This window comes from Paraphaeosphaeria sporulosa, assembly GCF_001642045.1.
Source record: "Paraphaeosphaeria sporulosa strain AP3s5-JAC2a unplaced genomic scaffold CC84scaffold_3, whole genome shotgun sequence".
NCBI lineage: Eukaryota > Fungi > Ascomycota > Dothideomycetes > Pleosporales > Didymosphaeriaceae > Paraphaeosphaeria > Paraphaeosphaeria sporulosa.
The window spans coordinates 1,058,742-1,082,528 of record NW_017253362.1 but is presented as its reverse complement, the minus strand read 5'-3'; the positions used below and the strand labels follow the sequence as shown (position 1 = coordinate 1,082,528).

The 23,787-nt window shown below is 51.5% G+C and overlaps 12 protein-coding genes across 12 annotated transcripts; 8 read left to right on the top strand and 4 right to left on the bottom strand.

The window, feature by feature from the left end:
- Positions 1-492: 492 nt before the first annotated feature.
- On the bottom strand, positions 493-5,189 carry CC84DRAFT_1257114 (DNA polymerase-like protein alpha catalytic subunit). Its single transcript, XM_018184697.1, has 4 exons — positions 4,840-5,189; positions 4,683-4,786; positions 1,781-4,632; positions 493-1,730 (listed from the first exon to the last, which is right to left on the bottom strand). The coding sequence occupies exons 1-4, from the start codon at positions 5,114-5,116 to the stop codon at positions 584-586; spliced, it is 4,380 nt and encodes a 1,459-aa protein (XP_018038578.1). The 5' UTR covers positions 5,117-5,189; the 3' UTR covers positions 493-583.
- Positions 5,190-5,329: 140 nt separating this feature from the next.
- CC84DRAFT_1257113 (oligoribonuclease-like protein) lies at positions 5,330-6,111 on the top strand. The gene is made up of 2 exons (XM_018184696.1): positions 5,330-5,391; positions 5,436-6,111. The coding sequence occupies exons 1-2, from the start codon at positions 5,353-5,355 to the stop codon at positions 5,958-5,960; spliced, it is 564 nt and encodes a 187-aa protein (XP_018038577.1). The 5' UTR covers positions 5,330-5,352; the 3' UTR covers positions 5,961-6,111.
- On the top strand, positions 6,047-7,135 carry CC84DRAFT_562461 (uncharacterized protein). The gene is made up of 2 exons (XM_018186699.1): positions 6,047-6,093; positions 6,150-7,135. Exon 2 carries the CDS (start codon positions 6,188-6,190, stop codon positions 7,064-7,066), a length of 879 nt encoding a protein of 292 aa, XP_018038576.1. The 5' UTR covers positions 6,047-6,093; positions 6,150-6,187; the 3' UTR covers positions 7,067-7,135.
- A 497-nt stretch (positions 7,136-7,632) lies between these two features.
- CC84DRAFT_1214734 (uncharacterized protein) lies at positions 7,633-8,194 on the top strand (the record flags this gene model as incomplete). The annotated part of the gene is made up of 3 exons (XM_018182666.1): positions 7,633-7,773; positions 7,826-7,880; positions 7,932-8,194. 3 exons carry the CDS (start codon positions 7,633-7,635, stop codon positions 8,192-8,194), a joined length of 459 nt encoding a protein of 152 aa, XP_018038575.1.
- A 473-nt stretch (positions 8,195-8,667) lies between these two features.
- CC84DRAFT_1214733 (uncharacterized protein) lies at positions 8,668-9,642 on the top strand (the record flags this gene model as incomplete). Its single annotated transcript, XM_018182665.1, has 3 exons — positions 8,668-8,769; positions 8,826-9,407; positions 9,472-9,642. 3 exons carry the CDS (start codon positions 8,668-8,670, stop codon positions 9,640-9,642), a joined length of 855 nt encoding a protein of 284 aa, XP_018038574.1.
- Positions 9,538-10,625, bottom strand: CC84DRAFT_562426 (uncharacterized protein). Its single transcript, XM_018186698.1, has one exon. The coding sequence runs from the start codon at positions 10,251-10,253 to the stop codon at positions 9,678-9,680; it is 576 nt and encodes a 191-aa protein (XP_018038573.1). The 5' UTR covers positions 10,254-10,625; the 3' UTR covers positions 9,538-9,677.
- Positions 10,608-14,362, top strand: CC84DRAFT_1140742 (NIC-domain-containing protein). The gene is made up of 2 exons (XM_018176297.1): positions 10,608-13,766; positions 13,822-14,362. Exons 1-2 carry the CDS (start codon positions 10,692-10,694, stop codon positions 14,140-14,142), a joined length of 3,396 nt encoding a protein of 1,131 aa, XP_018038572.1. The 5' UTR covers positions 10,608-10,691; the 3' UTR covers positions 14,143-14,362.
- Positions 14,363-14,605: 243 nt separating this feature from the next.
- Positions 14,606-15,643, top strand: CC84DRAFT_1162197 (uncharacterized protein). Its single transcript, XM_018177937.1, has one exon. It carries the CDS (start codon positions 14,759-14,761, stop codon positions 15,581-15,583), a length of 825 nt encoding a protein of 274 aa, XP_018038571.1. The 5' UTR covers positions 14,606-14,758; the 3' UTR covers positions 15,584-15,643.
- Positions 15,644-17,016: 1,373 nt separating this feature from the next.
- CC84DRAFT_1173732 (uncharacterized protein) lies at positions 17,017-18,147 on the top strand (the record flags this gene model as incomplete). Its single annotated transcript, XM_018180054.1, has 2 exons — positions 17,017-17,733; positions 17,842-18,147. The coding sequence occupies 2 exons, from the start codon at positions 17,017-17,019 to the stop codon at positions 18,145-18,147; spliced, it is 1,023 nt and encodes a 340-aa protein (XP_018038570.1).
- Positions 18,148-18,314: 167 nt separating this feature from the next.
- CC84DRAFT_1140738 (alpha/beta-hydrolase) lies at positions 18,315-19,290 on the bottom strand (the record flags this gene model as incomplete). Its single annotated transcript, XM_018176296.1, has 2 exons — positions 18,315-18,970; positions 19,023-19,290. The coding sequence occupies 2 exons, from the start codon at positions 19,288-19,290 to the stop codon at positions 18,315-18,317; spliced, it is 924 nt and encodes a 307-aa protein (XP_018038569.1).
- Positions 19,291-19,963: 673 nt separating this feature from the next.
- Positions 19,964-21,517, top strand: CC84DRAFT_562380 (uncharacterized protein). The gene is made up of 2 exons (XM_018186697.1): positions 19,964-20,102; positions 20,166-21,517. Exon 2 carries the CDS (start codon positions 20,174-20,176, stop codon positions 21,413-21,415), a length of 1,242 nt encoding a protein of 413 aa, XP_018038568.1. The 5' UTR covers positions 19,964-20,102; positions 20,166-20,173; the 3' UTR covers positions 21,416-21,517.
- Positions 21,413-23,682, bottom strand: CC84DRAFT_1162195 (uncharacterized protein). Its single transcript, XM_018177936.1, has one exon. It carries the CDS (start codon positions 23,470-23,472, stop codon positions 21,619-21,621), a length of 1,854 nt encoding a protein of 617 aa, XP_018038567.1. The 5' UTR covers positions 23,473-23,682; the 3' UTR covers positions 21,413-21,618.
- Positions 23,683-23,787: the final 105 nt, after the last annotated feature.

Sequence of the window (23,787 nt, the reverse complement as noted above, 5' to 3'; positions counted from 1 at the left end):
GTGGCTAGCTGCTTCCTCGAGGTGGTTAGATATAGTGCCTCTTGAACTCGCAGTATACGTACCTCCGGACCCTGTGCCGCAGGCTGCAACTCTGCCGGCAGCGTATGCATGTGCTTTTGAATAGCTGGTAGGCATTTTCCTACCTGGGCAAGTACCGCGTAAGCATTAATTTCAGGTGAAGAGTCCCGCCAGCATTCACCTCTCACTCAGAATCTAAGGCCTAACCAGCTCATCATTGTTGCACCTCACTTTGATACAACGAATGCAACTTCGGTTTGCGTACGTTCTTGCTGATTTACTAATTCTACTGGACGATTTCGACCTCGCGATGGTTAGAAGTGAATCAGCTGTTCCGATTGATGAGAGAGGTTGAGCTGGGTAGAGGAGGCATGGTTGGCTTGAAGACGAAATTGCGAAAACACTTCTTCCGTTGGACGTACCATGATTGCAAACAGTCATTTTTTGAAAAATAAATTTAAACAAACATCATGACTTCAGGCCGGGTGGCGTTCGCCCAGACGCCGCATGAGAACCCAAACGCCGGAAAATGCAAAGAAGGCCAGCCGCACATCTCCCCCCGACGCTACGACCGCTTCGCAACAAATCCAAAAAGCCTGTCCATCTGTACCCATTGTCTTCCGTTCTTCTCCAACCACCCACTGACAACTCCCTTCAATGTTGCTAGCATCTCCCTGTTGACCTCTGCCAACACCCTCATCTTCTCTCTGCTCTCCGCCTCGCCTTCAATCTTCACACCGTTGACACCGCTCGCTTCCTTGCCTAGGCGCTCGGTATCGAAGAGTGACTGGTAGTACAGCATCTGGTTGTAGATGTCCCGTTCAGAGTAAATATACGCCATCCTGCCCAAACAGTCCTTCGCAAGGCCCTTCGGTCCCAGGCAGCGGTGACCGTACACGGACATCGAGCGCGTGGTGCAGGAGCAGTCAGGATCGTTACATTTCAGTGTGCCGGCATAGTACGAGGCGAGAGTCTGGCGGATGGAAGATTCCAGTTGGGCAACGATACTCAGTGTAGCCAGAACCTGCTTGCATTCTGCCTTGGGACATGTGATGCCATTATGGCCAAGCGTGGTTGTCGATGTGCGCGATGCGATACCTCGGAACGGGAACGTAGAGCGGCATGCCCGGCAGCGGAGGTATAAGGGCGTGCAATTCTGGAAACGGACGGCGTCGGGGATCTGCGACTCTAGCGGCTGGATCTCGACATCTTGCGCATTTCCTGATCCGGAAGCAGTGGAGACACGGTATTTGGTAGTGTCGAGACCGAGGCAGGCCGCGAGCATGGTAATATTGGTGCCGCTGATAGGGGCGCAGAGACGCTCGACTGGCGGCAAGATCTGCTTGTGCAAGTAGTAGTCGATGTCTGGCTTCAGTTCGCTACCCTCCTTGAGCACTTCATCGACAGGGTATGCGTTCTTTGCCGCGGCTTCGGCGCTGCCAGAGCTTTCACCTGTGATGATGAAGCTCATGACGTCTTTGGCTTTGACATGCTTGCCCTTCTCCATCAGACGAAGAGCAACTTGTACGGAGGGCATCGAATTGCCGTTGGGATAGTCCTTGGGGTTCTTCCCGAGTTGTGTGTAGATTGTGTACTTGCGAGCGGGAATGGTGTGGGCGCGCATATTTTCGCTCAGTGTTCGCAAGTACTCGTGGATCTTTTCAACAACAGTTTCCGGGTCTTCGCCCGAGAGCAGAAAGTTCAGAAGTTCACTACTTGATGTCAGCATTGAATCATGCGGAAATGGGCGGTCGCTACTTACGTCGAGGTCTCCTTGGACAAGGCGCAGTATTCTCTTCGCCTCATATCAAGGCCCTTTACTTCCAGTTTCTCAATGTATTTTCCATCCACAGGGACCATGTTGATGGCAGCGTACTTTTTTTTAGCGTGAAGAAGGATGCGGCGGAAGACATTGTCGATATCGATCTCCAAAAGCCTGTAGCTGTCGTTGACTTCTTTCTTGAACTCATTTCCGATCTTCAGAGCGTCCTGGATATTGTCGACGTTGGTGTTGATCATTACAGAGTCGGTATCACCATAAATGACGCGCAACATCTTCTCCTCTGCCATTTCTTTCGTTTTGCGCAGAGTCTCACGACCTTTGTAGGTGGTGAGTACAGCGAGCGGTCGGGCGTAGAATCGCGACTTGGTGTAACCGAGACATCCGTACATAGAGTTGGCAGTGAGTTTCAGGGCAAGTTGCTTGATGTCCCACGTCGCGAGCTGATCTGAAGTGGCGGAGCGGTCCTTCATCAGCTTCTTAACTTCCCTTCGGCGATCTACGAGCGTCTTAATGAGTTTGGGAAGGATGCCAGGTTCTAGATCCTCGCTAGGGACTTCCGGTACCTTGTCGTCTTCCTCGGAAAGATCCGAACGATCGACAGTGGTGAAGCAAATGTTGTACTCCTGGATGATGCTAGGGTATAGAGAGTTGAAGTCCATAACCAGGATGAACTTGTCATACAAGCCCTTCTCTGGCTCGAAGACAAGACCACCCTTGTACTTGTCCTTCTTCTTGGCGTCGGCACCCTCTTCACCTTCAGCGGCTTCTTCCACTTCTTTCTGTTTGCCTTTGCCCCAAACCTTGTCCGGACAAATATAATTCTCGTTGTGAAATTGATGTAGCAGAATGTACTCGTTTCGCTCAGCACGAGTACCACTCAAGGTACGAGCCCAGGAGTTGCCCGCCAGGTTAGTCAGAACTTTGGTGAGAGGCAGCGCTTGGACCTTGATTGATATGGCGGCGATAAAGAACGCGTCAGCTTGGCAGTGTTTGACGTAGTTCATCAGACCGTCTTTAGTAGTCGCCCATGAACTCAAGGCCTGTTCGTTGTCAAGCTCTTGACGGCGCTTGTTGAGCACAAGTTGACACATCTCTTCCAAGCTCCATGACTGGCACTTGGTCATCAGAGATTTTCCGAGGTCATTGGCCAGATCACAGAGAAGACGTCCAGCGGCCAGCTGCCTTTCAACGAAAAAGCTACCGCCACCCTTCCCCATGGTTTTGGGCCAATCGCTCCTCCGGAGCCGGCCAATGCGGTGCCAACCAGGTGTCTTCTTTTCGCGCATTCGGTTGAGCAGGGTACTGTAGTCCACATCGTCTAGACGGTGGCCGATGAGGACATCTGGATCGTGACGCTGGAACATGGCCATGAAATAGCTTAGCAAGTCCTGTTCGGTCTTTTTCATCATGATGGTTCCTTTCTGCTTCTCAGCTTCCATCTTAAAACCGGCTGGATAATTATCGCCGTTTGGTCGCATGATAGTAAAGCTTTTGCACGGCAACTGATCCGCTGGCGTTGTATCTGTGAGCGAGAAGTTGTCGTAAATCATGGCACTCGCCATCAAGATCTCCTGCTTGTTGTCTTTGGCGTTGAATTTCGTTCGTAGAGAGATACTCATTAATGTGAGAGGCGGCGCTTCTACATTGTCCGAGTTGTCCAGCACGGTGATATTGTTGGGTTTGGTGACGAGGGCTTCAAGTTTGCACCAAGATGCATTATTGATCGAGTTGAAGTCCGCCGTGTCAATCTTCAGCCAACAGGGCCCCATAATCTTCTTTCCGAGCACGAACTGTTCGAAGAGTGCAGTGTTCGTGCCGAAGACATGTGAGAATGTTTCGCCGGTGAGGTCTTGCGCAAGGGGCATCTTATCGTATCCGTACAGCAGCTCGAGGTAGTCAGCTTCCCTCGGGATGTCCGGCAGCTCAAAAGCATACTTCTTCGTGCAAGGCTTGATCTTGTGCATAGTGACGCGGTGCTTGCTCATCAGGTTGTCCACCTCTTCATAAACATCGCTCATTTCAACTTCCTCATCGGTATGCTGTCCTTTCTTTAGACGGGTCTCGCGAGGTAAGAAGTACATCTTGCGGAGGATATTATCGACCTTTACAAAGCAACTGGCGTAGTTGCCCGTATTCTTGTCTTTAACTTTCCCGAACAAGCACAGGCTTCCATTGATCTCAGTATAATCGATCCAAAACATGCGTAGACTGCCATCGTCTTCAAGCGCGGCTTCGGGTTTCAACTTGCCGACGCTACTGGTAATAGCAGGAGCCGGACTGCTCTGAACGTTGAGCTTGTTCGTCACATCGTTCCATGTAGAAGCATCGATAGCTGGAGCTGGGCGTGGTGGAGAAGAACTCGCAGGGGTGGGATACTCAGGCTTCAGGATCTTCGCTACCGGTCGCTTCCCTGTCATGTTGACGCTGGCTGAAGAAATTCCAGTACGGCCGATGGGCTGTGCCACTTCCAGCAGGTCCTCATCTTCTTCCTCAACCTTGACCAAAGGTTGCGCCTTGCGCTCCATGGCCTTCGCAACTGGAGAGGACGGCAGTGGATCGCTCATGGGGACATCATCGTCTATGATAGGCAGCGGATCTTCGTCGTACGCGTTTTCTGCTGGAGGGGTATCGGGCATGTACGCGTCGGAGCCATTGGCAGGCCTCTTGTTTGCGCTCTGTCGGTTTTCTGATATCGGTGGAGATAGCAGACGGGTCTTTCTTCGTGACTCGTTCTTTACCGGGCGTATGCGGGGCTGTGATCGCGATTTATTTGTATCGATTTCACCGAGCAGATCGGCCATGAAATCTTGGTCGGCAGCGGTGGCCACGGGCTGGTTGTTTTAGTAGAAATCCAAAGTTCGCGAATAGGACACGGTCCTACCTTCGCTTTCGGAGCCTGCGCAGCTGCTTTCGCACTAAAGTACTTGCTGATGCCGGTGTCTCGCTTTCGCTTGCTTTCTTCATCTTCTTCGCGCTTCCTCTTTGCTGTTACGTGTTAACATATGCAGAGACGGATCTAATCATCTTCGAAGGCTTACCCGCTTTGCCTTTGGCGGGGCGGTCCTCTTCCTCTTCGCTCTCGGTCGCGGCATCGACCTCCCAGTCTTCTCGCCCATCATCGACATATCCTTCGCCATTGTCGTCGACGATGAAGTCGTCTTGGTCCAGCCGGTTTCTCACAACCTTCTTGTAGCCTTCCTCGTCCACCTCATCGTACAATTGCTCTTCCTCGGCGACCTGGTAAGAGGAAAGACGCGTCTTTCCACCCGCGCGATTCTTTCGCAGCTCTGCTAATGCTGCTGCGCGGCTAGACATGGTATATTAAAAAGTAGAAAAAGGTCAAGCGGGGAATATACAATGCAAGAAGTCGAAGTCTTGTGGTGTTGTGTTCATGCGGGGATGTGTAGGGAGAAGAGCGCGAGACTTGACGCGCAACGCGTTGGTTCGCGTAAAGTGGCGCTTGGGCCAACGCGCTAAGTCGCGTCCATTTCGCTGATCCCTCATTCGCCGCTGGGTAAATCCCAACCACCATCAGACACACACACGCCAAGATGTCTTCCAAAGATCCCCTCGTCTGGATCGATTGCGAAGTGCGTCACACGATGGTTGCGATGAGCTATCCTGACAGAACCAGATGACGGGCCTCGATCCCGATAAGGACACCATAATGTCTCTTGCCTGTTTCGTCACTGACCACGACCTCAACATGTTGGACAAGGATGGGTATGAGGCGATCATACACCACAACAAAGAGGATCTTGACCGCATGGGCGAGTGGTGCACGAAGCATCATGGCGATTCTGGGCTGACTGAAGCCTGCATCAATTCCACCACCACGGCCGAACAGGCCGCCGAAGGCCTATTGGAGTACATAAAGACACACGTGCCGAATACTCGTTCAGCACTGCTGGCTGGTAACTCGGTCCATGCTGACAAGTCGTTCTTGGTCAAGCAGCCGTACAACGTTGTTACGGACTATCTTCATTACCGGATCCTGGACGTCTCCAGCATCAAAGAGGCCGCGCGTCGATGGGCACCTACTGAGGTGTTGAAGAAGGCGCCTAGTAAGAAGATGTTACATGAAGCGAGGGCGGACATCTTGGAAAGTATAGAGGAAGCCAAATATTATCGGGGAGCTTTCTTCATCAAGCAAGCATAATGCACACTTTGATCCTGTGGCAGTCCATAGTTTGTGATCAATATGATTGTGATTTTCCGGTGGACGAAACGGTCGTGTATATAGATAGCTGCCACAATCGTGGGACTTGCTTGTACGCTTCAGGAACCAACAGGTGCGACATATCATCCGCATCTCACGTATTGTTTCGTTGTTGATCATACCTTTTAGGTCACGTAGAATATCCGGGCCCATCTGCAGAGGATGCAATGCGGCAGTGCTCGCCACACTTCTTCGTACGAACCACACGGGTACTACGAGTGAATCCGTCCTGTCACAGAGCTGTTGTATCCCGAGAACACTTGCTCAAACTATGGCGTGTGCACGGCCTTGACTTTCATCCCAAATATATCATACTCGACCTTCTGGGTGCGCCATCCAAACGTCAGCTACATGCCTATTGTCTTTATTTCGGCCGTAACATGATGCATGTCTACCAGACTGCTCCTCTTTTCACCCTGCTTGGTTTCGCCTCTTGTTCAGAGATACAACCGGCAGCAGTTGATGCGACTATAATCTCGACAACGTCAACTCCTATGTGTACCACTGTTTCCTCGATTCATTTAGGCAGTTCTGCTTCTACAGTCAAAGCAACTTCGACACAGGTCATCACTGTGGTGTTAACACTATCGCGCGCCACGTCGCAGCATGGTTTGAGGACGATATCGGACCTTATATCCAAAAACACTCCTTGTACGGAGGCTCCAGTCCTTCCAACCGTAATCATGGAGGGCTCCTCGGCCGTGGACATCCCGGTGTCTGTTACAATCGTCAAACCGCCAACAGAAGACCACCGTCTTTCCACCTCAATTACGAAAAGCTTGTTCCCACCGTCATTTGCATTGCGCCCGACGAGCGTGGAAACTCTGACACGGTCTCGTTCGTCATCTTCGACGGCCCTTGTGCTTCACATCATTCCTATCAGCACCGACACTGCTCCCGATACGACAAGTATACTCTACACGTCAGCAACCACAAATGCAACGACTAGTGGGATCTTGGTGAACGGGGCGAAGGGATTTTGCGGGGGTGTGCCTGGACTATTGACGGCAGCTGTGGTACTCGTGCTGGGAATTGTTGGGATGTAGAGCGGGTTGCAACAATTATCACGTGCACCTGCGAGAGAGGTGCGTGTGTTAAATACCTTCTCATGGATGAGGTCCATGTATGTCTATGTAGCTATTTCTTTGAGCCGTCGGTAGTATCTTGCCTGAAGATTTGTATGCTCAAAGTCTTGAATGAGGAGCAGGGGATTCCAAACTGTGAGTCGCTTTCACGGAACAATAAATTAAAGCTGTCCGAGCATTTTGGTTGGGTTTCCCGCAAGAAGTCTTTGCGCAGCCTATTCATGCCCGCCATATCACGCGGGTGCCACCAGTAGTGTTACCTGCGTAAAATGACTCTCGTCGTACGGCTGAGCCCCCCAGTGAGCCCCAGTGTTGATTGCGCTGGTGATATCGATGTGGACGCATCTTTTCAACCGCATTGCTAACTAGGCCTGGCAGCATTAACATTCACTCAATGGGAATTTCTCTACCTGGCTAGCGCGTTTGCATTTGCTGTACATGGCAGTCGCTCTCTGCAACAAATTAGGTAGCCACACTCCACTCACCTCGTCGACCTTGTTTTCACGTCTACAATAGAAGCGCTCAAGATGTTGCTCCCGACTTTCATCATCGCGCTGCTGGCTTGGCCTGCGCTTGTGCTCTCGCTCTCAATTGAGCTTACACCAAAGCAACGCAATGTCACGCGAGGCGCGGCCACCCAATTCCACTACAAACCCAAGGACACCGTTGTAAGCATATCATACTGCCCAGTATCCAGTTGATGCTAAAAGCTCCTCGTAGGCCACGAACGTGACTGTCATCGATACCCTCACCAACAAGACCTTTCATGTAATCGGTACGTGCTGCATGCAGGCCTCCAACGAGCATTACTAATTCTAGAGGGAAGACAATGCCGTGAACGGTACAGTGGATTGGACGGTGCCCGATGACCTGGAGGTGCGCGGTGGCTACTTCTATGTAGCAGCGCGGAAGGTGAACAATGCCACGATCACTGTCACATCCGCATCAGAGTTCCAGGTGCTGGACAAACCAAAGCCAACACCTTCGAAATCGCCCGAGCATAGCGGAGCATGGGTGAACTCACCTTCGATGGGAACTGTGGGCTCAATGTTGATGGTGGGCCTCGGATTTCTACGCATTGTGATTTAGATGGTTACATGAGACAGACACTCTAGTCTCGTGGGAGTGGTCGCCTAGCATCGGATGGCGTGCTACTTTTCGAAGGCACAGCGTGGAAAGTTCTCCAGGCTTGGATGGAAACAGCCGAAGAGACACATGACAAATGCTTAAGAGCATCTGCATGGGACAAAGCCGGATAGTTTATCATAGGTTACAATTGACGCTAGATGTTTTCGTATTTCAGGAGGGTGCTCTTGCGCCATGCAATAGTGAAGGGGAGGCTCCACGTGCTATGGCCGTTGGAGAAGCTCAAGCAAGGCCTTGGCGACCTAGCAACCAGGCTAATGTCCCACGGTATGGGTACAATGATTGAGCCTCCCCATTCACATTCGCAATAATTTACCGTTTACATTCGCACACCTCGTTTACTTGCTTCGCATATCGTCGCACTTCTGCCTTTCAACATTTTTTCTTATTCCATCATTGCGCTCACACTACTCAGCATGGCTGCCGCTGAAGCACCGCAAGCAGCGTCGCCCATCGACAACTACGATGAAGCGAAGTGCCTAGCAGCCCTGGCGCAGCTAGAGCATCTGAAGCATCAAGTATATCGCCTTCGTTCTGCTGTCTCTACGAGACCCCTGCTAATCGTTTCCCATAGCTCGATGACTTGCGACTCACGCTTCCACGCATCCTTGAGCCCTTCCACATGCCCTCCAAGCCTCCGATGTTCCACGCCTTTAAAGACAACTTGATCAAAGCGCAACGCGACATGAAAACATTTAAGTCACAATGGCAGGGCCAGGAAACGCAGAACATCCTAGAGCACGCCAGGAAGAGCGTGGCTGCGGACCCGGATCTGAGCGCAGGCGCGCAGATCCAGCAGTACGGCTGGATAGAGAAGGAAACAAAGCAAAATGACGCAGCAAAGAACAACGGGGATGGCGAAGAGCGTCCCGACGACCTGGGCATCCGTATTACGAATGAAGAGCGGGACAGCATTGTGGGACAATGGAGGCAGACACATCCGACGATCAAGATAGAGGAGGTAGATGATGGGAAACAGCTCCTGATCCCGTTCGTTGGCGACTCAACCAAGTACCGCTTTCGGGTCACGATCTCGGAGGGAGCAACTTCGCCGCAAGCAATCCAAGCCGAATGTGAAGGTGCAGGAGAACCTTTCACGTCTGTCACAAGATGCCTCGCTTCACGACCGAATCCGAATGATTTAAAACACTTGTTGGTACGTGAAACGATGTCTCTTACCCCTGTACACCCCATAGCATCAAAGAATTGATAGTGTGCAGGACATGATTGCAGCGTACAAAACTGTGAAAGGCCTCCAATGTGCCAAATGCAAGAAGATGCTCGATGATGACACAACAAAGCCGATTGCTAGAAGGTGTCGTCAGGCTACAGGGGCAAGCGAAACGTCTGAGACAGTGTGGGAGCCGTTCCACGAGGGATGCCTAGTGTGATAACAGTACATGCGGCCCTCCTAGGCTGAGCACGTTCAACAATTTTTCATCTTTTGACCTGGAGCACCCGCATCCCAACTATCGTCCTCGTGCCACACTCCGTACACATCTCGGATTTGATGCGGCCAGTTTGAGTTCTTGCGTGGCCCTTGCCAAATGGCGTCCGTCCACATGTCGGGGTGCCAATCTTCGTACCTTCTCGTGCAGAAATCGTAGAATCTCGACTGTTTGCCCACCCAGGGCGGTCCCTTGAGGTATTTCTGACCTTTCCAACCGTAAAGACTTCCCGACCTGTTCAGACGCCAGCCCGACCACCACTCCTTTACCGGGCGATTCCACATGTAGTCATTCTTCTGGGCGCTGATGGAAAGATGAATGTCAGGACCTTTGCCCTGTAAGATGTCCTTGAAGCGCCCAAGCTTGCCTCTGTCTTTGTCTTTGGGCCAGACCAAATGGTAATGGGGGTTGACTTCCCTGCGGACAACTCCACCCTGCGTCCATCCTTTCATTCCATAGTTGGGATAGGAACGGAATATTGCCGGTAATAGTTTTCCGTTATTGTACGGGCCCTGTAGGTTGTAACAAGGCGGGGTCTGAGGCGAGAATGACATTGCGGAAGCGTAGAGGGCTTGGTTTTCGAGGTCTGAACGAGTTGTCAGAGACAGGAAAGGCACGAGGCGCCAACGCTTTAAAGCAGCATTCGTGTACCACTGGGGGCTAATCAACTGAGCGCATACGGAGGGTTCGATGCAGCAATCGCTGGCAGATTTAGGTACTCCACCAGCAAATATAAGCAAATAACGATCGCAATTACATCTGCCTTGAGCTGCAGGTCGCAGACATGGTATACAGTCAAACAAAAGCCCCACTTATATTGTAGCCACGCCAGTACCTTTGTGCTTGGATATGGACACAGGCGCGCGTTTAACCCTTGCCGCTCCTAGTGTGGCCCGAGCTCCTGAGCGCAACGCGATCTCGTTTTATGTTTTCGAGCTGCGGAGAGCAATCAACACGCTGCCGCCAACGCACAACTCGATATCGCGGCGAACATGAGCCTCTTCGGCAATCTGGGCGGCAACCAGCCCGCGTCCAGCGCGCCAAAGTCTTTGTTCGGCAACCTACCCGCTACATCCACGGCGAGCACGCCCAGCTTGTTTGGAGGCTTAGGTGCCTCCACAAACGCTCCCGCAGGCGCATCGACTACGACAACTGCCGGTGGATCGAGCCTATTCTCGGGACTCGGAGGGGGTACATCCTCAGCTGCGCCCAGCTCTTCACTGTTTCCCTCGCTCGGAGGCGCATCATCTCAACCGCAATCGACGGCGCAGCAGCCAGCATCGACAATTCCGTTTGCTAGCAATCGATTTGCTAACACAGGCACCGCAACTAGCACAGCTACCACACAACCGGCAGCTTCGACGGGTGCTTTCGGCAGCACTCCCTTTGGCAGCACAACCAATGCTCAGCAGACGGGTGGCTTGGGGCAATCGACCCTATTCGGTGCCTCGTCTGCGCAGCCGCAAGAACGACAACAACAAGCAGGTGGACCTCTGACACAGTCAAACGCGGGCACCTCGGCACACTTCGACCACCTCCTCGAGAGGAGCCGCAAACGCAACGCTGGCGAAAATGGCTTTGGCGGCTTTGGCGAGCTGCCAACGCTGCAACTGGGACTGGGGGATATTGCACGCAAGGTGCGCAATCTGGGTCAAGGGAGTCCATCGGCGGACCAAGCGCAAGATCGTACAGCACACTATCTGCTCTCCGCTTCTGGCGTGAAGCTGGGTAGTACTCTCCGCGATCTCAACCAGTTCTCAACGCAAGCAGGTATCAGTTCCACAGCGCCTACATCCAACTTGATGGACACGGATGTCGATAGCTACATCGCAAACCTGCACCAGCAATCAACCTTGGCACTGATCCAAGAAGGTTTGGAACAGTCCAAGCGGGACTTTGATACGTTTTTGGAAGACAATGTTCAGATTGAGTGGGACAAGCAACGCCAGCGAATATACGAGCACTTTGGTTTGGGTAGGCAAAGCGAGGAATTGGCGGCCTCTCAGGCTACGTTTGCCGGCGGGGCCACCCGAGGCGCTTTTGGACGGTCTGCACGCAAGGGCCGTTCCATGGGTGCTAGATCGGTGAACGGCGCGTCGTTTGCTGCGTCCACCGGTCCGCCTGTCATCGGATCTGTTATGTCGCCATACCAGAAGAGCACGATCAATGGTGATGCTCCAGACAAGTCTATACTGACTGGGCAGACTGGTCTGGGTGATCGTTACACCCGGGAGAAACAAGAAAAGTTCATGGGGGCGGTCAAGAGGCTCAACGTCAGCAGACAAACAGAGCAGTCCTTCCCTATCTTGGAGGAATTCGCGAAAATTGAACAAGATGCAGAGGGCGAGAACTCCGACCATTTCGTCCAGGCTTATCGTGCACTGTCAATCATTGTCACTACGAATCCGTCCGACCAGGGTACGCCGTTTGTGCCCAAAGAGCGCTGCTTCGCCGCAGAGTACCTGAACGAACAACCAAACGCATTGCTCAGTGTCCAAAGTCGCAAGCGAATTCTCAATGGGTCTCGCGCGTATCTGGAACAGAAATTCCTAGAGCACGTGCAAGATGTCCTCAAGCGGAATGCGGCGGACGCGCGACCCGGTGGTGAACCTACCATGGTCAGCAAGATTCGTGGCTATGTCAGGGCCAAGATAGCCCAGAAAGAGCTGGGTGCGGAAATTGAACACCTGCAAAAGATCGGCGGCGAAAGCGACGACTATCCCTGGGTCATCCTATTCTATCTTCTTCGTGGTGGCCTCATTACAGACGCTGCTGCCTACGTTCGTGAGAGGCGAAACTTCTTTCACAATACCGACAGGAACTTTCAAATTGCAGTGGATCAATATGCGCAGAGTCCAGACCGCCGTTTAGAGCCTGACATGCAGCAGAAAATCACCCACGTTCACTCTCAGCGACAACGAATTGCCCCAACCAACGACCCATATCGCATGGCTTGTTACAAAATCATCGGTCGTTGTGAGTTAACTCGAAAGAGTTTGGATTCGATCAACCAAGGCATGGAAGACTGGGTCTGGTTGCAATTCAACCTTGCACGAGAGGGCAATCGTGCTGAAGAATCCGCCATGGAGGCTTATGGACTTGACGAAATTCGGGAGACGGTGACCGCCATTGGCAAACGACACTTCTTGAATGATGATGCTGAAGCTGCTGGTGGACACGGAGTATACTTCTGGCTCGCAATTCTGGCCGGAATGTATGAATCGGCGGTCAGCTTCCTCTACCAGCACAACTACATCACTGCCGTGCATTTCGCAATCGCTCTTGACTACTACGGTCTCTTGCGAGTGTCGAATTTCAACGAAGCAGGCATGGAAATTTTGACCTACACCCCACAACAGCGAGCCCAATTCAACTTTGCCTGGGTGGTCGGTCGGTACACTGCCGACTTTAGAGCCGCCAGGGCCGATGCTGCTGCTGAGTATCTGATTTTGATCTGTTTGAACGCAGATCTTTCTGGCGAAGCGGGCAAACAGCAAGCCGACATCTGTCACGAGGCTTTGCGTGAGCTAGTCCTTGAAACACGGGAGTTTGCGACACTCCTCGGGGACGTTAGATCTAACGGACACGCCACTGATGGGCTCATCAAGGATCGCATTAAGCTCATCAAACTTACAGATGACGATGCTCTGATCAACTCGATCACCAGCCTGGCAGCCAGGAAAGCTGACGAAGCTGGTCGCACCAACGATGCTGTGTTGCTCAATCATCTCGCCGAACAGTATGAGAATGTCGTCTCCATCTTGTGCCGTGCCCTTTCGGAGGCTCTCTCTGTCGAGATTGGCCAAACGCCGTTGCGTCTTGAGCCGCTGAAGCCACGACTTCCTGCTGTGGAGCAACAGCAGGTCCAGGACACAGGTTCAAGTCTGAGCCTTCTCGGCACTGACGATCCTGTCGAGCTCACACGCAGAGTATCGGAGATGTACGACCACAACCAGCTATGGCATCGGAACATTTCTCAAGCTAGTCGCCAGACCCTGGAGATCTTGTTCATGCTTAACCGCGCCAAGTCTGTAATCGAAGCTCAGCAGTACACACAAGCTTTGGACGTAAGTTGCATCACCACTTTTTGCACCGCGTTGAAGATACTGACAATTGCACTAGATCATACAAAGCCTGCGCATCCTTCCCCTCGACTCCAAGGGCAACCTCTCTGATATCCGTACATTTGCGAACAATTTCTCGGCTTTCGCACCGGAAATTGCCCGTAACATTGGCAATGTGTTGCTCTGGTCTATCGGTTGCTGCTCGAAGTATCGGGAGGTGCTGATGAAGGGCACTTACGAAGATCCTACACGGCAAGCTCTAGCAGCTGATTTGGCGCAAAAGGCAAAGGATCTTATGGTCTTTGCCGGTCTCATCAGGTACAAGTTGCCACCGAGGGTGTTTGAGAGGCTGGCACGGGAAGGGGGAGAGGGGTATTAGGTGGACCCGTCGAACGAAGTGTAACATGATCTTCACGTACTTGAAAGCGGCGTGTCACTGCAGAACAGTCGAACGCACTACTTGGCATCATTGGTAATAGATCATCGTTAGGATTGATCATTGAATGAATGGTATGAGGGGAAGATTGTATTCGGCGTCGATAAAAGCTTCCTCGCTTCAGAAGCTGTGAGCTGTGTAATGCATGTATTTCAGCGTTTCGCTCGCCTTTCTTTCTACATCTCCCATGAAGTTGCAAGTGGTCTATGAACGTGCACTTGGTAATAAGGCATTGATATTGGGTAGATGGCTGCCATTAAGATAGCAAAAGCTGTTCCACCACATCCCCGTCACAGTAGAGCCGATGAGGATAGGATAGAAAAGGTCGCGCCTCGTTCAGGGATCCCCGCTAGGCCGTCTTAGGCGGTTAGGCTTTCAACCTCAAGGCAGCAACACCCATAAGACACTACTTTCTCCACGTATAGTTTGCCAGCTCTCGGACACAATTTCTGAGTTGAGGGTTCTCCTACTTGTTCTACTGAACCTGGAAGCGTCTGCACCTCGAGGTCTTCGGAATTCCTAGAACCTCACCAGGTCATTCTTAGCAACAACAGCAACCATGCTAGACCTAGCAACCCGTCGGAAGATCTGCGAAGATACGATTTTGCGTTCTGCATCCATCACCGAAGAGACTCCCGGAGCGTCCCTCAAAAGCGAATTCATTTCCTCTCAGCTACCCCTTCTCGACAACCAGCATCCGGCGTTTCCATCTCTCACCCTCAAACCCATCAAGATACACAACAGCGACGCCTTCGAACTCGCGCGTAAACTCTATCCCAGCAAAGGCAAAGTCGGTGTGTTGAATCTCGCAAGCGATATACAACCTGGCGGCGGCTGGCGCTATACCCTCTCCAAGACGCAAGAAGAGGCTCTGTGCTACTCCTCGACTCTGTACGCGACGCTGAAGCCGGAATGGTATCCATGGCATAATACCGGACCTCGTTCCTGTGCCGGTATCTTCTCGCCAGATATCGTGGTGTTCCGGGACACAATCGACAATGGGCTCGTCGAGCTACCTGCCGCAGAGAGACACTTGGTGTCCGTCATTACGGTTGCAGCGCCCTGCCTTCCGAAGCTTACGGAGGATGGGGAGCATTTTGCAGTCGCAAGCGATCTTAGGGATCTTCGCGAGAAGATCATACTAACGCTGAGGATGGCGGCCATGAAAGGGGTGACGAAGCTGGTGCTCGGAGCTATGGGGTGTGGTGCATACCATTGTCCACCTCATGTTGTCGCAGAGGAGATGAAGAAGGCCATTGAGAGGGACGAGTTCAAAGGCTGGTTTGAGGACTTGCCGTTCGCGGTGTACGCTGCTGGACCTGTGGGTAGGCAAAACTTCGAGGTGTTCGAGAAGGTTTTCAAAGAGCTCGCGATAGAATCATGATGAACTAGATATGCCGACACGAGGAAGTCCAGTTGCACTCATTCTATTTACCTTTTGCCTTATCATTCTCGGCTCATGTCCTCTCTTGCTCGTGCTCATCTGCCGCTAGCTTTCAACGTATTGCAGCGTTTCAGCCACATGGCCAAAAATAACATGTCACTGCCTTGTTCAAGCGCCTTTCAATTCTCTGGCGTCGTCTCTGGTACCATTTCCATCTTTTCAAGAGCGATCTCGGATTCTCGGATCCTTCGCCATTCAATGGTAAAGGCGCCAATCACGGATGCACTCGACATCGCAAGAGCAACGGACAAGGTTCGCCTCAACGCTCCTTTTTACGCTTCGAGAGCCAAGCCAAGATACTGCGTAGGTATGACCTTTCCGATCTATCGCACTAGCCACGACGATGGCAGGAGCGTCAATTTCAGCAATGCCGAGGTCAGAAACGTACCTACAAATGATTAGCGATGGCCAAGATGCCGCATACAAATCAAGTTACTCCAGCAACTTCTGGCTCAGAATATTATCCCCAGCGCTCAACATATTCGTCGTCCGGGAATATTGTGCAAACATAGTAATAGCCATGGCAGTCGGCGCATCCTGCTGCGTACCCACATTCTGCGCCGCATTCTGTGGAAGCTGCAGCGCGCACCCAGCACCAAAGCATACATAATCTGGAACCCGGCCCACTTCCTCGTCCGAGTGTCCGTTACAGAAGGTGAGTAGGTTAAGAAGAACGGTTGATGGAGTTGAATGTGCGATGGTAGGAATTTGTCCCTGCCGTCAAAGTAAACGCCATCTACTAATGTCGCTTTGCAGCACCCATATGTGAAAGCTATAGATGATACGTCTGTATATGAAAGACGCACATGTAGCATGCATTTCTCCACCTGCAGAGCAAATCAGGACACCCATTATAGACTGATGCCCCTTCCTTACGGCACAGATGTTGCATATTTGGTCAAGAACCCAGAAGATACAAGCCAAGCTCACTGGGCTGATAGCCGTCTGGGGTCCGTCTAAGTCGCTATTGCGAGTCGCCCTATTTGAGATTGCATTCCAGGTCGATATCTAGCCTTTGAGTCGTGAGCGGAAGGTATGGAACACTTTTAATTGGTGCGGGGCCCCAAAGAGAAAGCTAGCCACTAGCATCGCACCATAAGCCCCCGTCAAACGAGGGCTTCATTGCTCCTCAACTGTTCGTGTCCGTAAACAATTGTCGTTTCTATCGTTGCACTTCATCCTATATCCCGTTCAAACGAGATTCCCCGGGCTTGGTCATATTGAAAACGACTATGGCTGCCGCTGGTGGGTTCCAGGCGATTAGGGGGATCGTGCGATGACTGACCAGTGATGGCGCAGACCGACCGACTAAACTCGCGCGTCTTGAACCTCTTCCTCCCACACGCGTGGCTTCAGAGTTTAATAGCGCACACATGGACACTGCTCGGAGATTGCGATCATCATGTGATGCTTGCGGAGCTGCCAAAACCAAGTGCGATCGAATCCAGCCACAATGTGGCCGTTGCAGTTCCATGAACCTGTCCTGTGTGTACGGACCTTCAAAGCAGCTTGGAAAGCGCCCAAGAAGAAGACTTGATTTAGGCTCGAGGATTTCTGATCGTGGCGCGGCACCTTCTCAAGCGAACGCTGCATATCGGAAACCTGTTATAGAGGTATTCGGCACAGAACGCAGTGTTACCAATAGCAGTTTCGATCCCACTCTTGACTTGAGCATGACGCCCCCTCAAGATATGAGTATCACGCCTCCTCAAGACATCCAATTACCATTACCACAAACATCCATTGCATGGCCCCCGACTGACTTTGAACTATGGGGCGACCGACACAGATGCTACCACGAGTCTAATGATGTCATCCAACTGCTCTCTATTCCAGAGAGATTGTTCGCAGATGATGCACCAATCGTTCTGGATGTGTCTGATATCCTTCAGGCTACTAGACGGGCAATAGAGTCTCTCAATCGGCTGGTCGATTGCAGCTGTGCTAAGAACCGAGGTCATCAGGCAATGCTATACGCGTCTCTTATCTCACGTGCCTTGTGGTGGTACCGTGAAGCATCTGGTGATGCGGGTTTTCGCGCACCAGAAGCCACGGGTATGCCGTCACCCAACACTCCATCTGAGAACTCGGTGAGTAATGACCCGTTGCCGTATATGACTTTTTCAGGTTGTGCACATCGTCCGGTAAAACGATGTGACCTAAAACGCATACAGCTGCTAACTGCTTTTTATGACTAGGCACCACCGGCCAGCGTTCACCAGAGCACTGATAGATGTGTCAGAATCAAGGCGTCAGCGGTCACTGTAGGTGGTTTCAACATCGACGACCCCCAAATGCAACGCACCTTTCGAAATCAGCTTATTCGGCATGAAGTGACCAAAGTGGGACCTTTGATTGAGAAGTATGCTGCATTAGCGACCGATCCAGATGTGCGAGAAGAGGACAAGATCCTATTCTTAACGTTGGGCGCCTGGTTGAGAGCAGATCTTTCCAAAGCCATTGCAGCTGTTGCAGACGCAAGTAATAGAGCTGAAGACAGTTGAAAGTTTTGTGGGTCAGCCAATCGGTAACATTGCTCGCTCAGTATTTCGGATATGCAAGATTTGCATCACGCTAGATGAAGACCACGACAATGTAAACGGTAGAAATGCTGTTTATTCTATAAAATATCGAAGTCTCAAGAGTCCGTGTTCATTGACAAGAATGCGGATCAAGTCTTCATCAGCCAGTCGAAAATTTCAATCGCTACCCTCTCTGGCTGGTCGGTCATTACCAAATGCCCAGCATCCGGCACAACCACAAACTCCTTGACTGAATCTTTCAGCAAACCAGCCAAACGCTCCACCTTCTCCCTGGGTATCCATTGATCCTGCTCGCCCCACATGATCTTTATGGGGCATCTAATATTCTCGTAAAGGTTTTGGTCGAGCATCTCCGCAACATCAGCATCGTTTGCCTGCGCAATCTGTCTTACGAAACTATTTTGCTTTGCGCAAGCAACAGAGCTGTCGACGTCGACCCAAGGTTCGGCGAGAATGTCTTCCCACGCATGGCTGAACTCTTTTGGCGCATGAGAAGCGCTACGAATTACCGCCCGCACAACCGCTTCGAAGACACTGGAAGGGAGCTGGAGGAATGTTTTGGCTTCGGAGCGAGCCAACTTGTAGAAGCCATCTCCCCACGGAAGCACAGCATTGATGTCGAGAAGCAGCAGGCTGCGGTATTTGCAGCCATGGAGTAAGCTTGTGCGTAAAGCGATAGCCCCCGCGATATCGTGCGCAATTAGGGCCGGGGAATCGTCTTGATCGAGACGAATGTGTTTGAGCAAAGCGGCCAGGACAGAGGCCTGCATTCGCACTGATGTATCTAAGCAACATTAGCAAATTACGTCGCCGCATTTCTGATCCATATGACCTACCGCCTGCGAACAATTCGCCATATTTTGCCGGATTATCCTGAGTGAAATCCTGCGACTGGCCATATCCCGCTAGATCATATAACACTATACGATATCCGCCTCTGCCCAGGAGCGCTTTCGCAAGCGGTTTGAAAACAGCTGAAGACCATGGTGTTCCGTGAACAAACACAACCGTCTGGTCGTGTGGTTTTTCTGCGCCGAAGACGCCGTATCTGATGGCCCAGCCGTTGGAGGAGAAGGTTTGGGAAAGTTCGAGATCTGAAGTCATGTTTGAGATGTGGTGCGAGTTGCGATAGATTTTGCCTGGAGAAATTCTCTGTATTATAGTTCTCTGTACTCACATCATGCAGCCTGGTCACCTACAATACCTCAGGTACTCAATGACCCCCTTGCTTCGGAAGTCGCGAATCAGAAGTCGCGCTACCGCAAACATCAAGAACAAGAACAAGAACATCGAAAAGTCTCCGCCATATCATCCTATTTGCCCCGAGATCAACAGTGGTTCCTTGTCGCCCTTGTCTGATTTTTATTGAGTAGATTGGTAGACCATGGCTTGCTCGTTGGCTGTTCTCGAATGGCCCTAGGTATTGGCGCGTGTTCATTGTGGGCATGTCACCTTTCATACATCATCTCATCCAGAGTATGGCACATGCACAAAGTCGAACATTTTAATAAGTGGTCTCGACGGCTTGTACTGTGAGTTGTGTCTAAGTACAGAGTGACTGACCTTAATTTACAGACACTTCGTTAACTCTGGATAGCAAGGTGTTAGAATTCGGGCAATTGGGATGTCGGCGCCATCACTTGTATGTTGGTGTCAAATTTCGATCAAATTGTGAGGCTCAGAGCTAGGGCACTATGCGGAGACAAGATGAGTCGAATCTCGTCATATCCTCAGCCCCACGAAGCTATGCTGCAAGCGGTATCGCTTGGAACTTGTCCACCAGAACTCGCGCTCTACTGTACACTCGATGGGGTGTAATTCTCAAAACGATGAGTGCTGCATGAGTGTTGGCTCGGCTACCACCCACGATTAAATTCAATACAAAAGCCAAATTCTCCTCTTGATACTTTCTTCCTGTAAATCTCATAAGCCGCTATTCACTCTTCTGATGCAAGACACAGGCTCATCGTCCACTACAGCAACCACAATGGAGTCTCACTCCTACGCTTTGCCGAAAGGCGTGCATGCGCTGCGTACTTCCAGTCTGGACTTGCGCCCAGATGCCTTGATCGATCACGACATCCTCAACCCGCCATCTATCACCACCGAGAAAAACATATGGTTCTTCTGGCACAGCGGCTTCTCAAACATGCATTCATACACCCAGCGCAACATCCGCGCATGGCACCGCCGCTTATCAAAATGCGGATGGACGATCCGAGTCCTCGATCGCCAGCCAGACTCCCCGCTGAATATCGCCAATTTCCTGGACATCAAAGACAATAACACCTTTCCCAAAGCGTTCACGGACGGAACCATCGGTGGTGCCTACGCTCCTCAGCATACGTCGGATCTTGTGCGCTGGCCGTTGTTACTGAAGTACGGCGGTGTCTACGCCGACGTGGGACTGATGTTAATTGGTGATCTGGACGCGATCTGGAACAAGACCGTGGGCGACCCATCATCTCCCTGGGAAATACTCTCGTATAACGCCGGCGGGCCGTCTAGTCGTAGCCTCACGAATTACTTCTTCTGCTCTGGGAAGAACAATCCGCTGTTTGAGCGTTGCCACAGGCTGCTTTTGGCACTCTGGGCAGCCGATGGTGGCAAAACGAGTACCGACGGCATGTGCGATAGTCCCCTGCTTAAAGGCGTTCCCCATATGGGTGGGACCTTTTCGGTGCCAGGGATAGTCAATGAAGATGGATCGAGGATAGACTCAGAGGGTGTTGGGCGGATGCTCACAGACTATATTATCCAGGGACAAGTTGCGACTATGGTGATGAGCCTCGTGGATGAGGAAGACGGGTGGAATGGGCCGAAGTACTGCGCTGAGCACATCTACGCGATCGACTATATGGAGGGCTCGCAGCTTATCAACGAGTTCACTGCCTGGAACGGACCGAGAGCTTTCAGGCTTATGTCGCTCCAGCTGCCTAACAATGGAGAAGGGGAGACGCAGGAGCAAAGCGAGGCGAGGCGGATAGTGGAAGAGTGTCTAAGTAGGAGTTTCGGGTTCAAGCTGGCGCACGGCCTTATCTTGCGGGTCCTCGGAGATACACTGGGATCGCTTTGGAGAGCGAACGAGGGCTCGGATGATGTGCCTGGGACGTATGCGCATTGGTTGAGGTATGGAACTATGTACTGGTGTCCCGACGAGTTGCCGCAGAGACAAGAGTGGAAGGTGGAAGAGCCGATCAAGCGTGGACCGTTGTTAAGGGAGAGTTAGCAGGTGTAAATATTGGCATATATAATAGCTTGACTGACTTTGGGTACCTCCACAACTGTTTCGAGAGTCTAGCCAGAGTTAATTCGCTTCCAAGCATATAATACACTCTCCACGTTCCCTTGTGCGACTATGTACGATGAATTAAGACTGCATCTCTAACCGCTAGGTCCGAATAGATCCACTTTGATGCTTACTCTTAACAATCAAGTGCATTCCTCACTAGCCACGTCCCAGTGTTCCTTCACCCATTCCGTCATGATATTTGTAAAGCTCTTACCATCAGCATATGAATGCGTGTCTTCCGACGTATAACTCTCTCCAAGGTACCCCAACCCGAGCAAAATCCACTTCTGGATGAACTCGTTGTACATAACGTCCACAACCTCGGGCTTGTCCTCATCACCGGTATTAAATCCGATATTCGCTTGGACGCAGTTCGGCACCTGGTAAAACGGGATGACTTGATGAATTGTGTCGTCCCCATCCTTACCAGCATCATCATGCGTAGTGTATCCCGGAAACAGCTCGTCTTCGGAGCCTCCCAGTAGCGGGGTTTGGTCTTGAGCAGTGTAGCTATGCAGTTCTTGTGACTGGCTCGCAATATACATATCCGGTCTATACTGAGCAGCAACATGCTCCGGCGGTTGCAGATACGTATTGCCATCTTTCATCATGTCTAGGATCGGGCCTTCATTGTTTAAGAGCTTGATCAACCGGCTTGCGGATTTGTAAGGCACGTCTTTGATGTACCGTAGTCCGCTCGTAAAGGGAGAAACTAGGAATTTTGTGTCCTTTGTAAACGGCCCCTTGAAGACATCGAAACGAATACCGCCAGTGTTGGTAATGATGATAGCTTTCTTATTCCTTTCGGACGGCTTAATAGACTGCGGAAGGACTTGGGTGTCTAGCCATGTGAAGATGCTCTCATCATGAGGATACGGGCGGCGCGAAACCCACAAGTCGTGAGGTGCACAGCCATACCGTTCGCCCAAGCCAAGTGAATCTCTCGCCTCTCCGATAGCAAATGTGACATTTAGTCCATGTTCAGTTGGAAATGTGGTCTCATTCTTCTTGGTGTGATGATGCATAGAGAACAAATTGTTGTCAATGTATCTCCGTGAGAATGTCACCTTTGATTTCTGCTGCTGCGCCGGACGTTTATCGGAATCCGCAGTACGAAGCCCGTCGATGGACATGAAACCTATGGTCTCCATGTATCGGCCACTCTCCAAGGCAACCGAAGTTGAATCGAAGATCTTGTAGTCTCGAATATGTGAGTGACCGCCGAAGAATTGAATCGGAGTATCCCATTGCGCGGAACGAATTGTTTTGTATAGGAGAGCATACTCTGCGGAGCGGACGTCTACATGGCCATACACGAGGATGAGATCGATATCTTTGTCTCTCAGCGCGTCCTTGAACCACGATTCCTTCACAGTCTGTTCGACGGGGATCACAAAGGTGTTATTGTCGTTCCCCGTGAAATCAAAGATGAAACCAAATGCGAGGATCCTAATGCCCTGGTTCTTCGTTTTGAACTTTTTATACCGTGGTGCAAGCGGCTGACGTCGCCCATTGTTTGGATTAATGATGTCCAGATTGGAGGCCAGGTAGTTGCCTTTGAAGTCCGGGACTGTATGGAAGAACTCGCCGTCCGCAGACTCTGCCTTGTAAAGCTCATGGTTGCCGGAGCAGATCAGGTCTATGTTTTGCTTCTTCGCGATCTCATATGTAAATTTACCGCGGGGCTTTGAAGAATCATAGATGGCATTTCCTTCTATCCGATCACCAGTATCGATTAGCAGCAAATCGGAGCCGTCGGCGTCGGCGCGATCGCGCAAGTGTTTGGCAAACGAGATATAATCACCCCAATCAGCGGAGAAAGACGCTTCTTGGACATGCCCACCCCACCATCCGTGTATATCGGTGGTATGCAAGAAGTTCAGTTGAGCCCATGGTAGCTCGCGCAACGGTGCGGCTTTTGGCGCAGGCGCTAATGGCTGAGCTGCAAAACTGCCGTAGATAAGGAGGAAAGACACAAGCGAGATTCGTCTCATGATGCCAGCACTTTGACCTCCGATTCCAGATGCAGCTGCCCAGGTGCGCAGGTGGCTAGAGGGACACGTGACGTAGGCTGCAGGCTGCTCGCGATAAAGGAAGAGGCTTCAACGCTGTGAAACAGAACAAGGTGCAGATCCAGCAGGAATGAAACAGGTGAAGTCGATGAAAGATGCCACTCAACCTGCTGACAGGCTTGGTGCAGGTGAAGGAGTCTGATGACTCGAGGTGGGCGAGCACTGTTTGAACGTGATGCCTGGATGACTAAGCGTCACGAGGTGGCTGGTGCGGCTGGGGCCGGGGACGTGAAGGCC

Bases quoted from the DNA above. Each gene is read 5' to 3' on its own strand.
- CC84DRAFT_1257114 (XM_018184697.1), bottom strand. From the start codon at position 5,116: ATGTCTAGCCGCGCAGCAGCATTAGCAGAGCTGCGAAAGAATCGCGCG. The intron at 4,787-4,839 runs GTAAGCCTTCGA...AACACGTAACAG, and splicing joins CCCCGCCAAAGGCAAAGCGG to CAAAGAGGAAGCGCGAAGAA. The intron at 1,731-1,780 runs GTAAGTAGCGAC...GACATCAAGTAG, and splicing joins TTGTCCAAGGAGACCTCGAC to TGAACTTCTGAACTTTCTGC.
- CC84DRAFT_1257113 (XM_018184696.1), top strand. From the start codon at position 5,353: ATGTCTTCCAAAGATCCCCTCGTCTGGATCGATTGCGAA. The intron at 5,392-5,435 runs GTGCGTCACACG...TGACAGAACCAG, and splicing joins TCGTCTGGATCGATTGCGAA to ATGACGGGCCTCGATCCCGA.
- CC84DRAFT_562461 (XM_018186699.1), top strand. From the start codon at position 6,188: ATGCGGCAGTGCTCGCCACACTTCTTCGTACGAACCACACGGGTACTA.
- CC84DRAFT_562426 (XM_018186698.1), bottom strand. From the start codon at position 10,253: ATGTCATTCTCGCCTCAGACCCCGCCTTGTTACAACCTACAGGGCCCG.
- CC84DRAFT_1140742 (XM_018176297.1), top strand. From the start codon at position 10,692: ATGAGCCTCTTCGGCAATCTGGGCGGCAACCAGCCCGCGTCCAGCGCG. The intron at 13,767-13,821 runs GTAAGTTGCATC...CAATTGCACTAG, and splicing joins AGTACACACAAGCTTTGGAC to ATCATACAAAGCCTGCGCAT.
- CC84DRAFT_1162197 (XM_018177937.1), top strand. From the start codon at position 14,759: ATGCTAGACCTAGCAACCCGTCGGAAGATCTGCGAAGATACGATTTTG.
- CC84DRAFT_562380 (XM_018186697.1), top strand. From the start codon at position 20,174: ATGGAGTCTCACTCCTACGCTTTGCCGAAAGGCGTGCATGCGCTGCGT.
- CC84DRAFT_1162195 (XM_018177936.1), bottom strand. From the start codon at position 23,472: ATGAGACGAATCTCGCTTGTGTCTTTCCTCCTTATCTACGGCAGTTTT.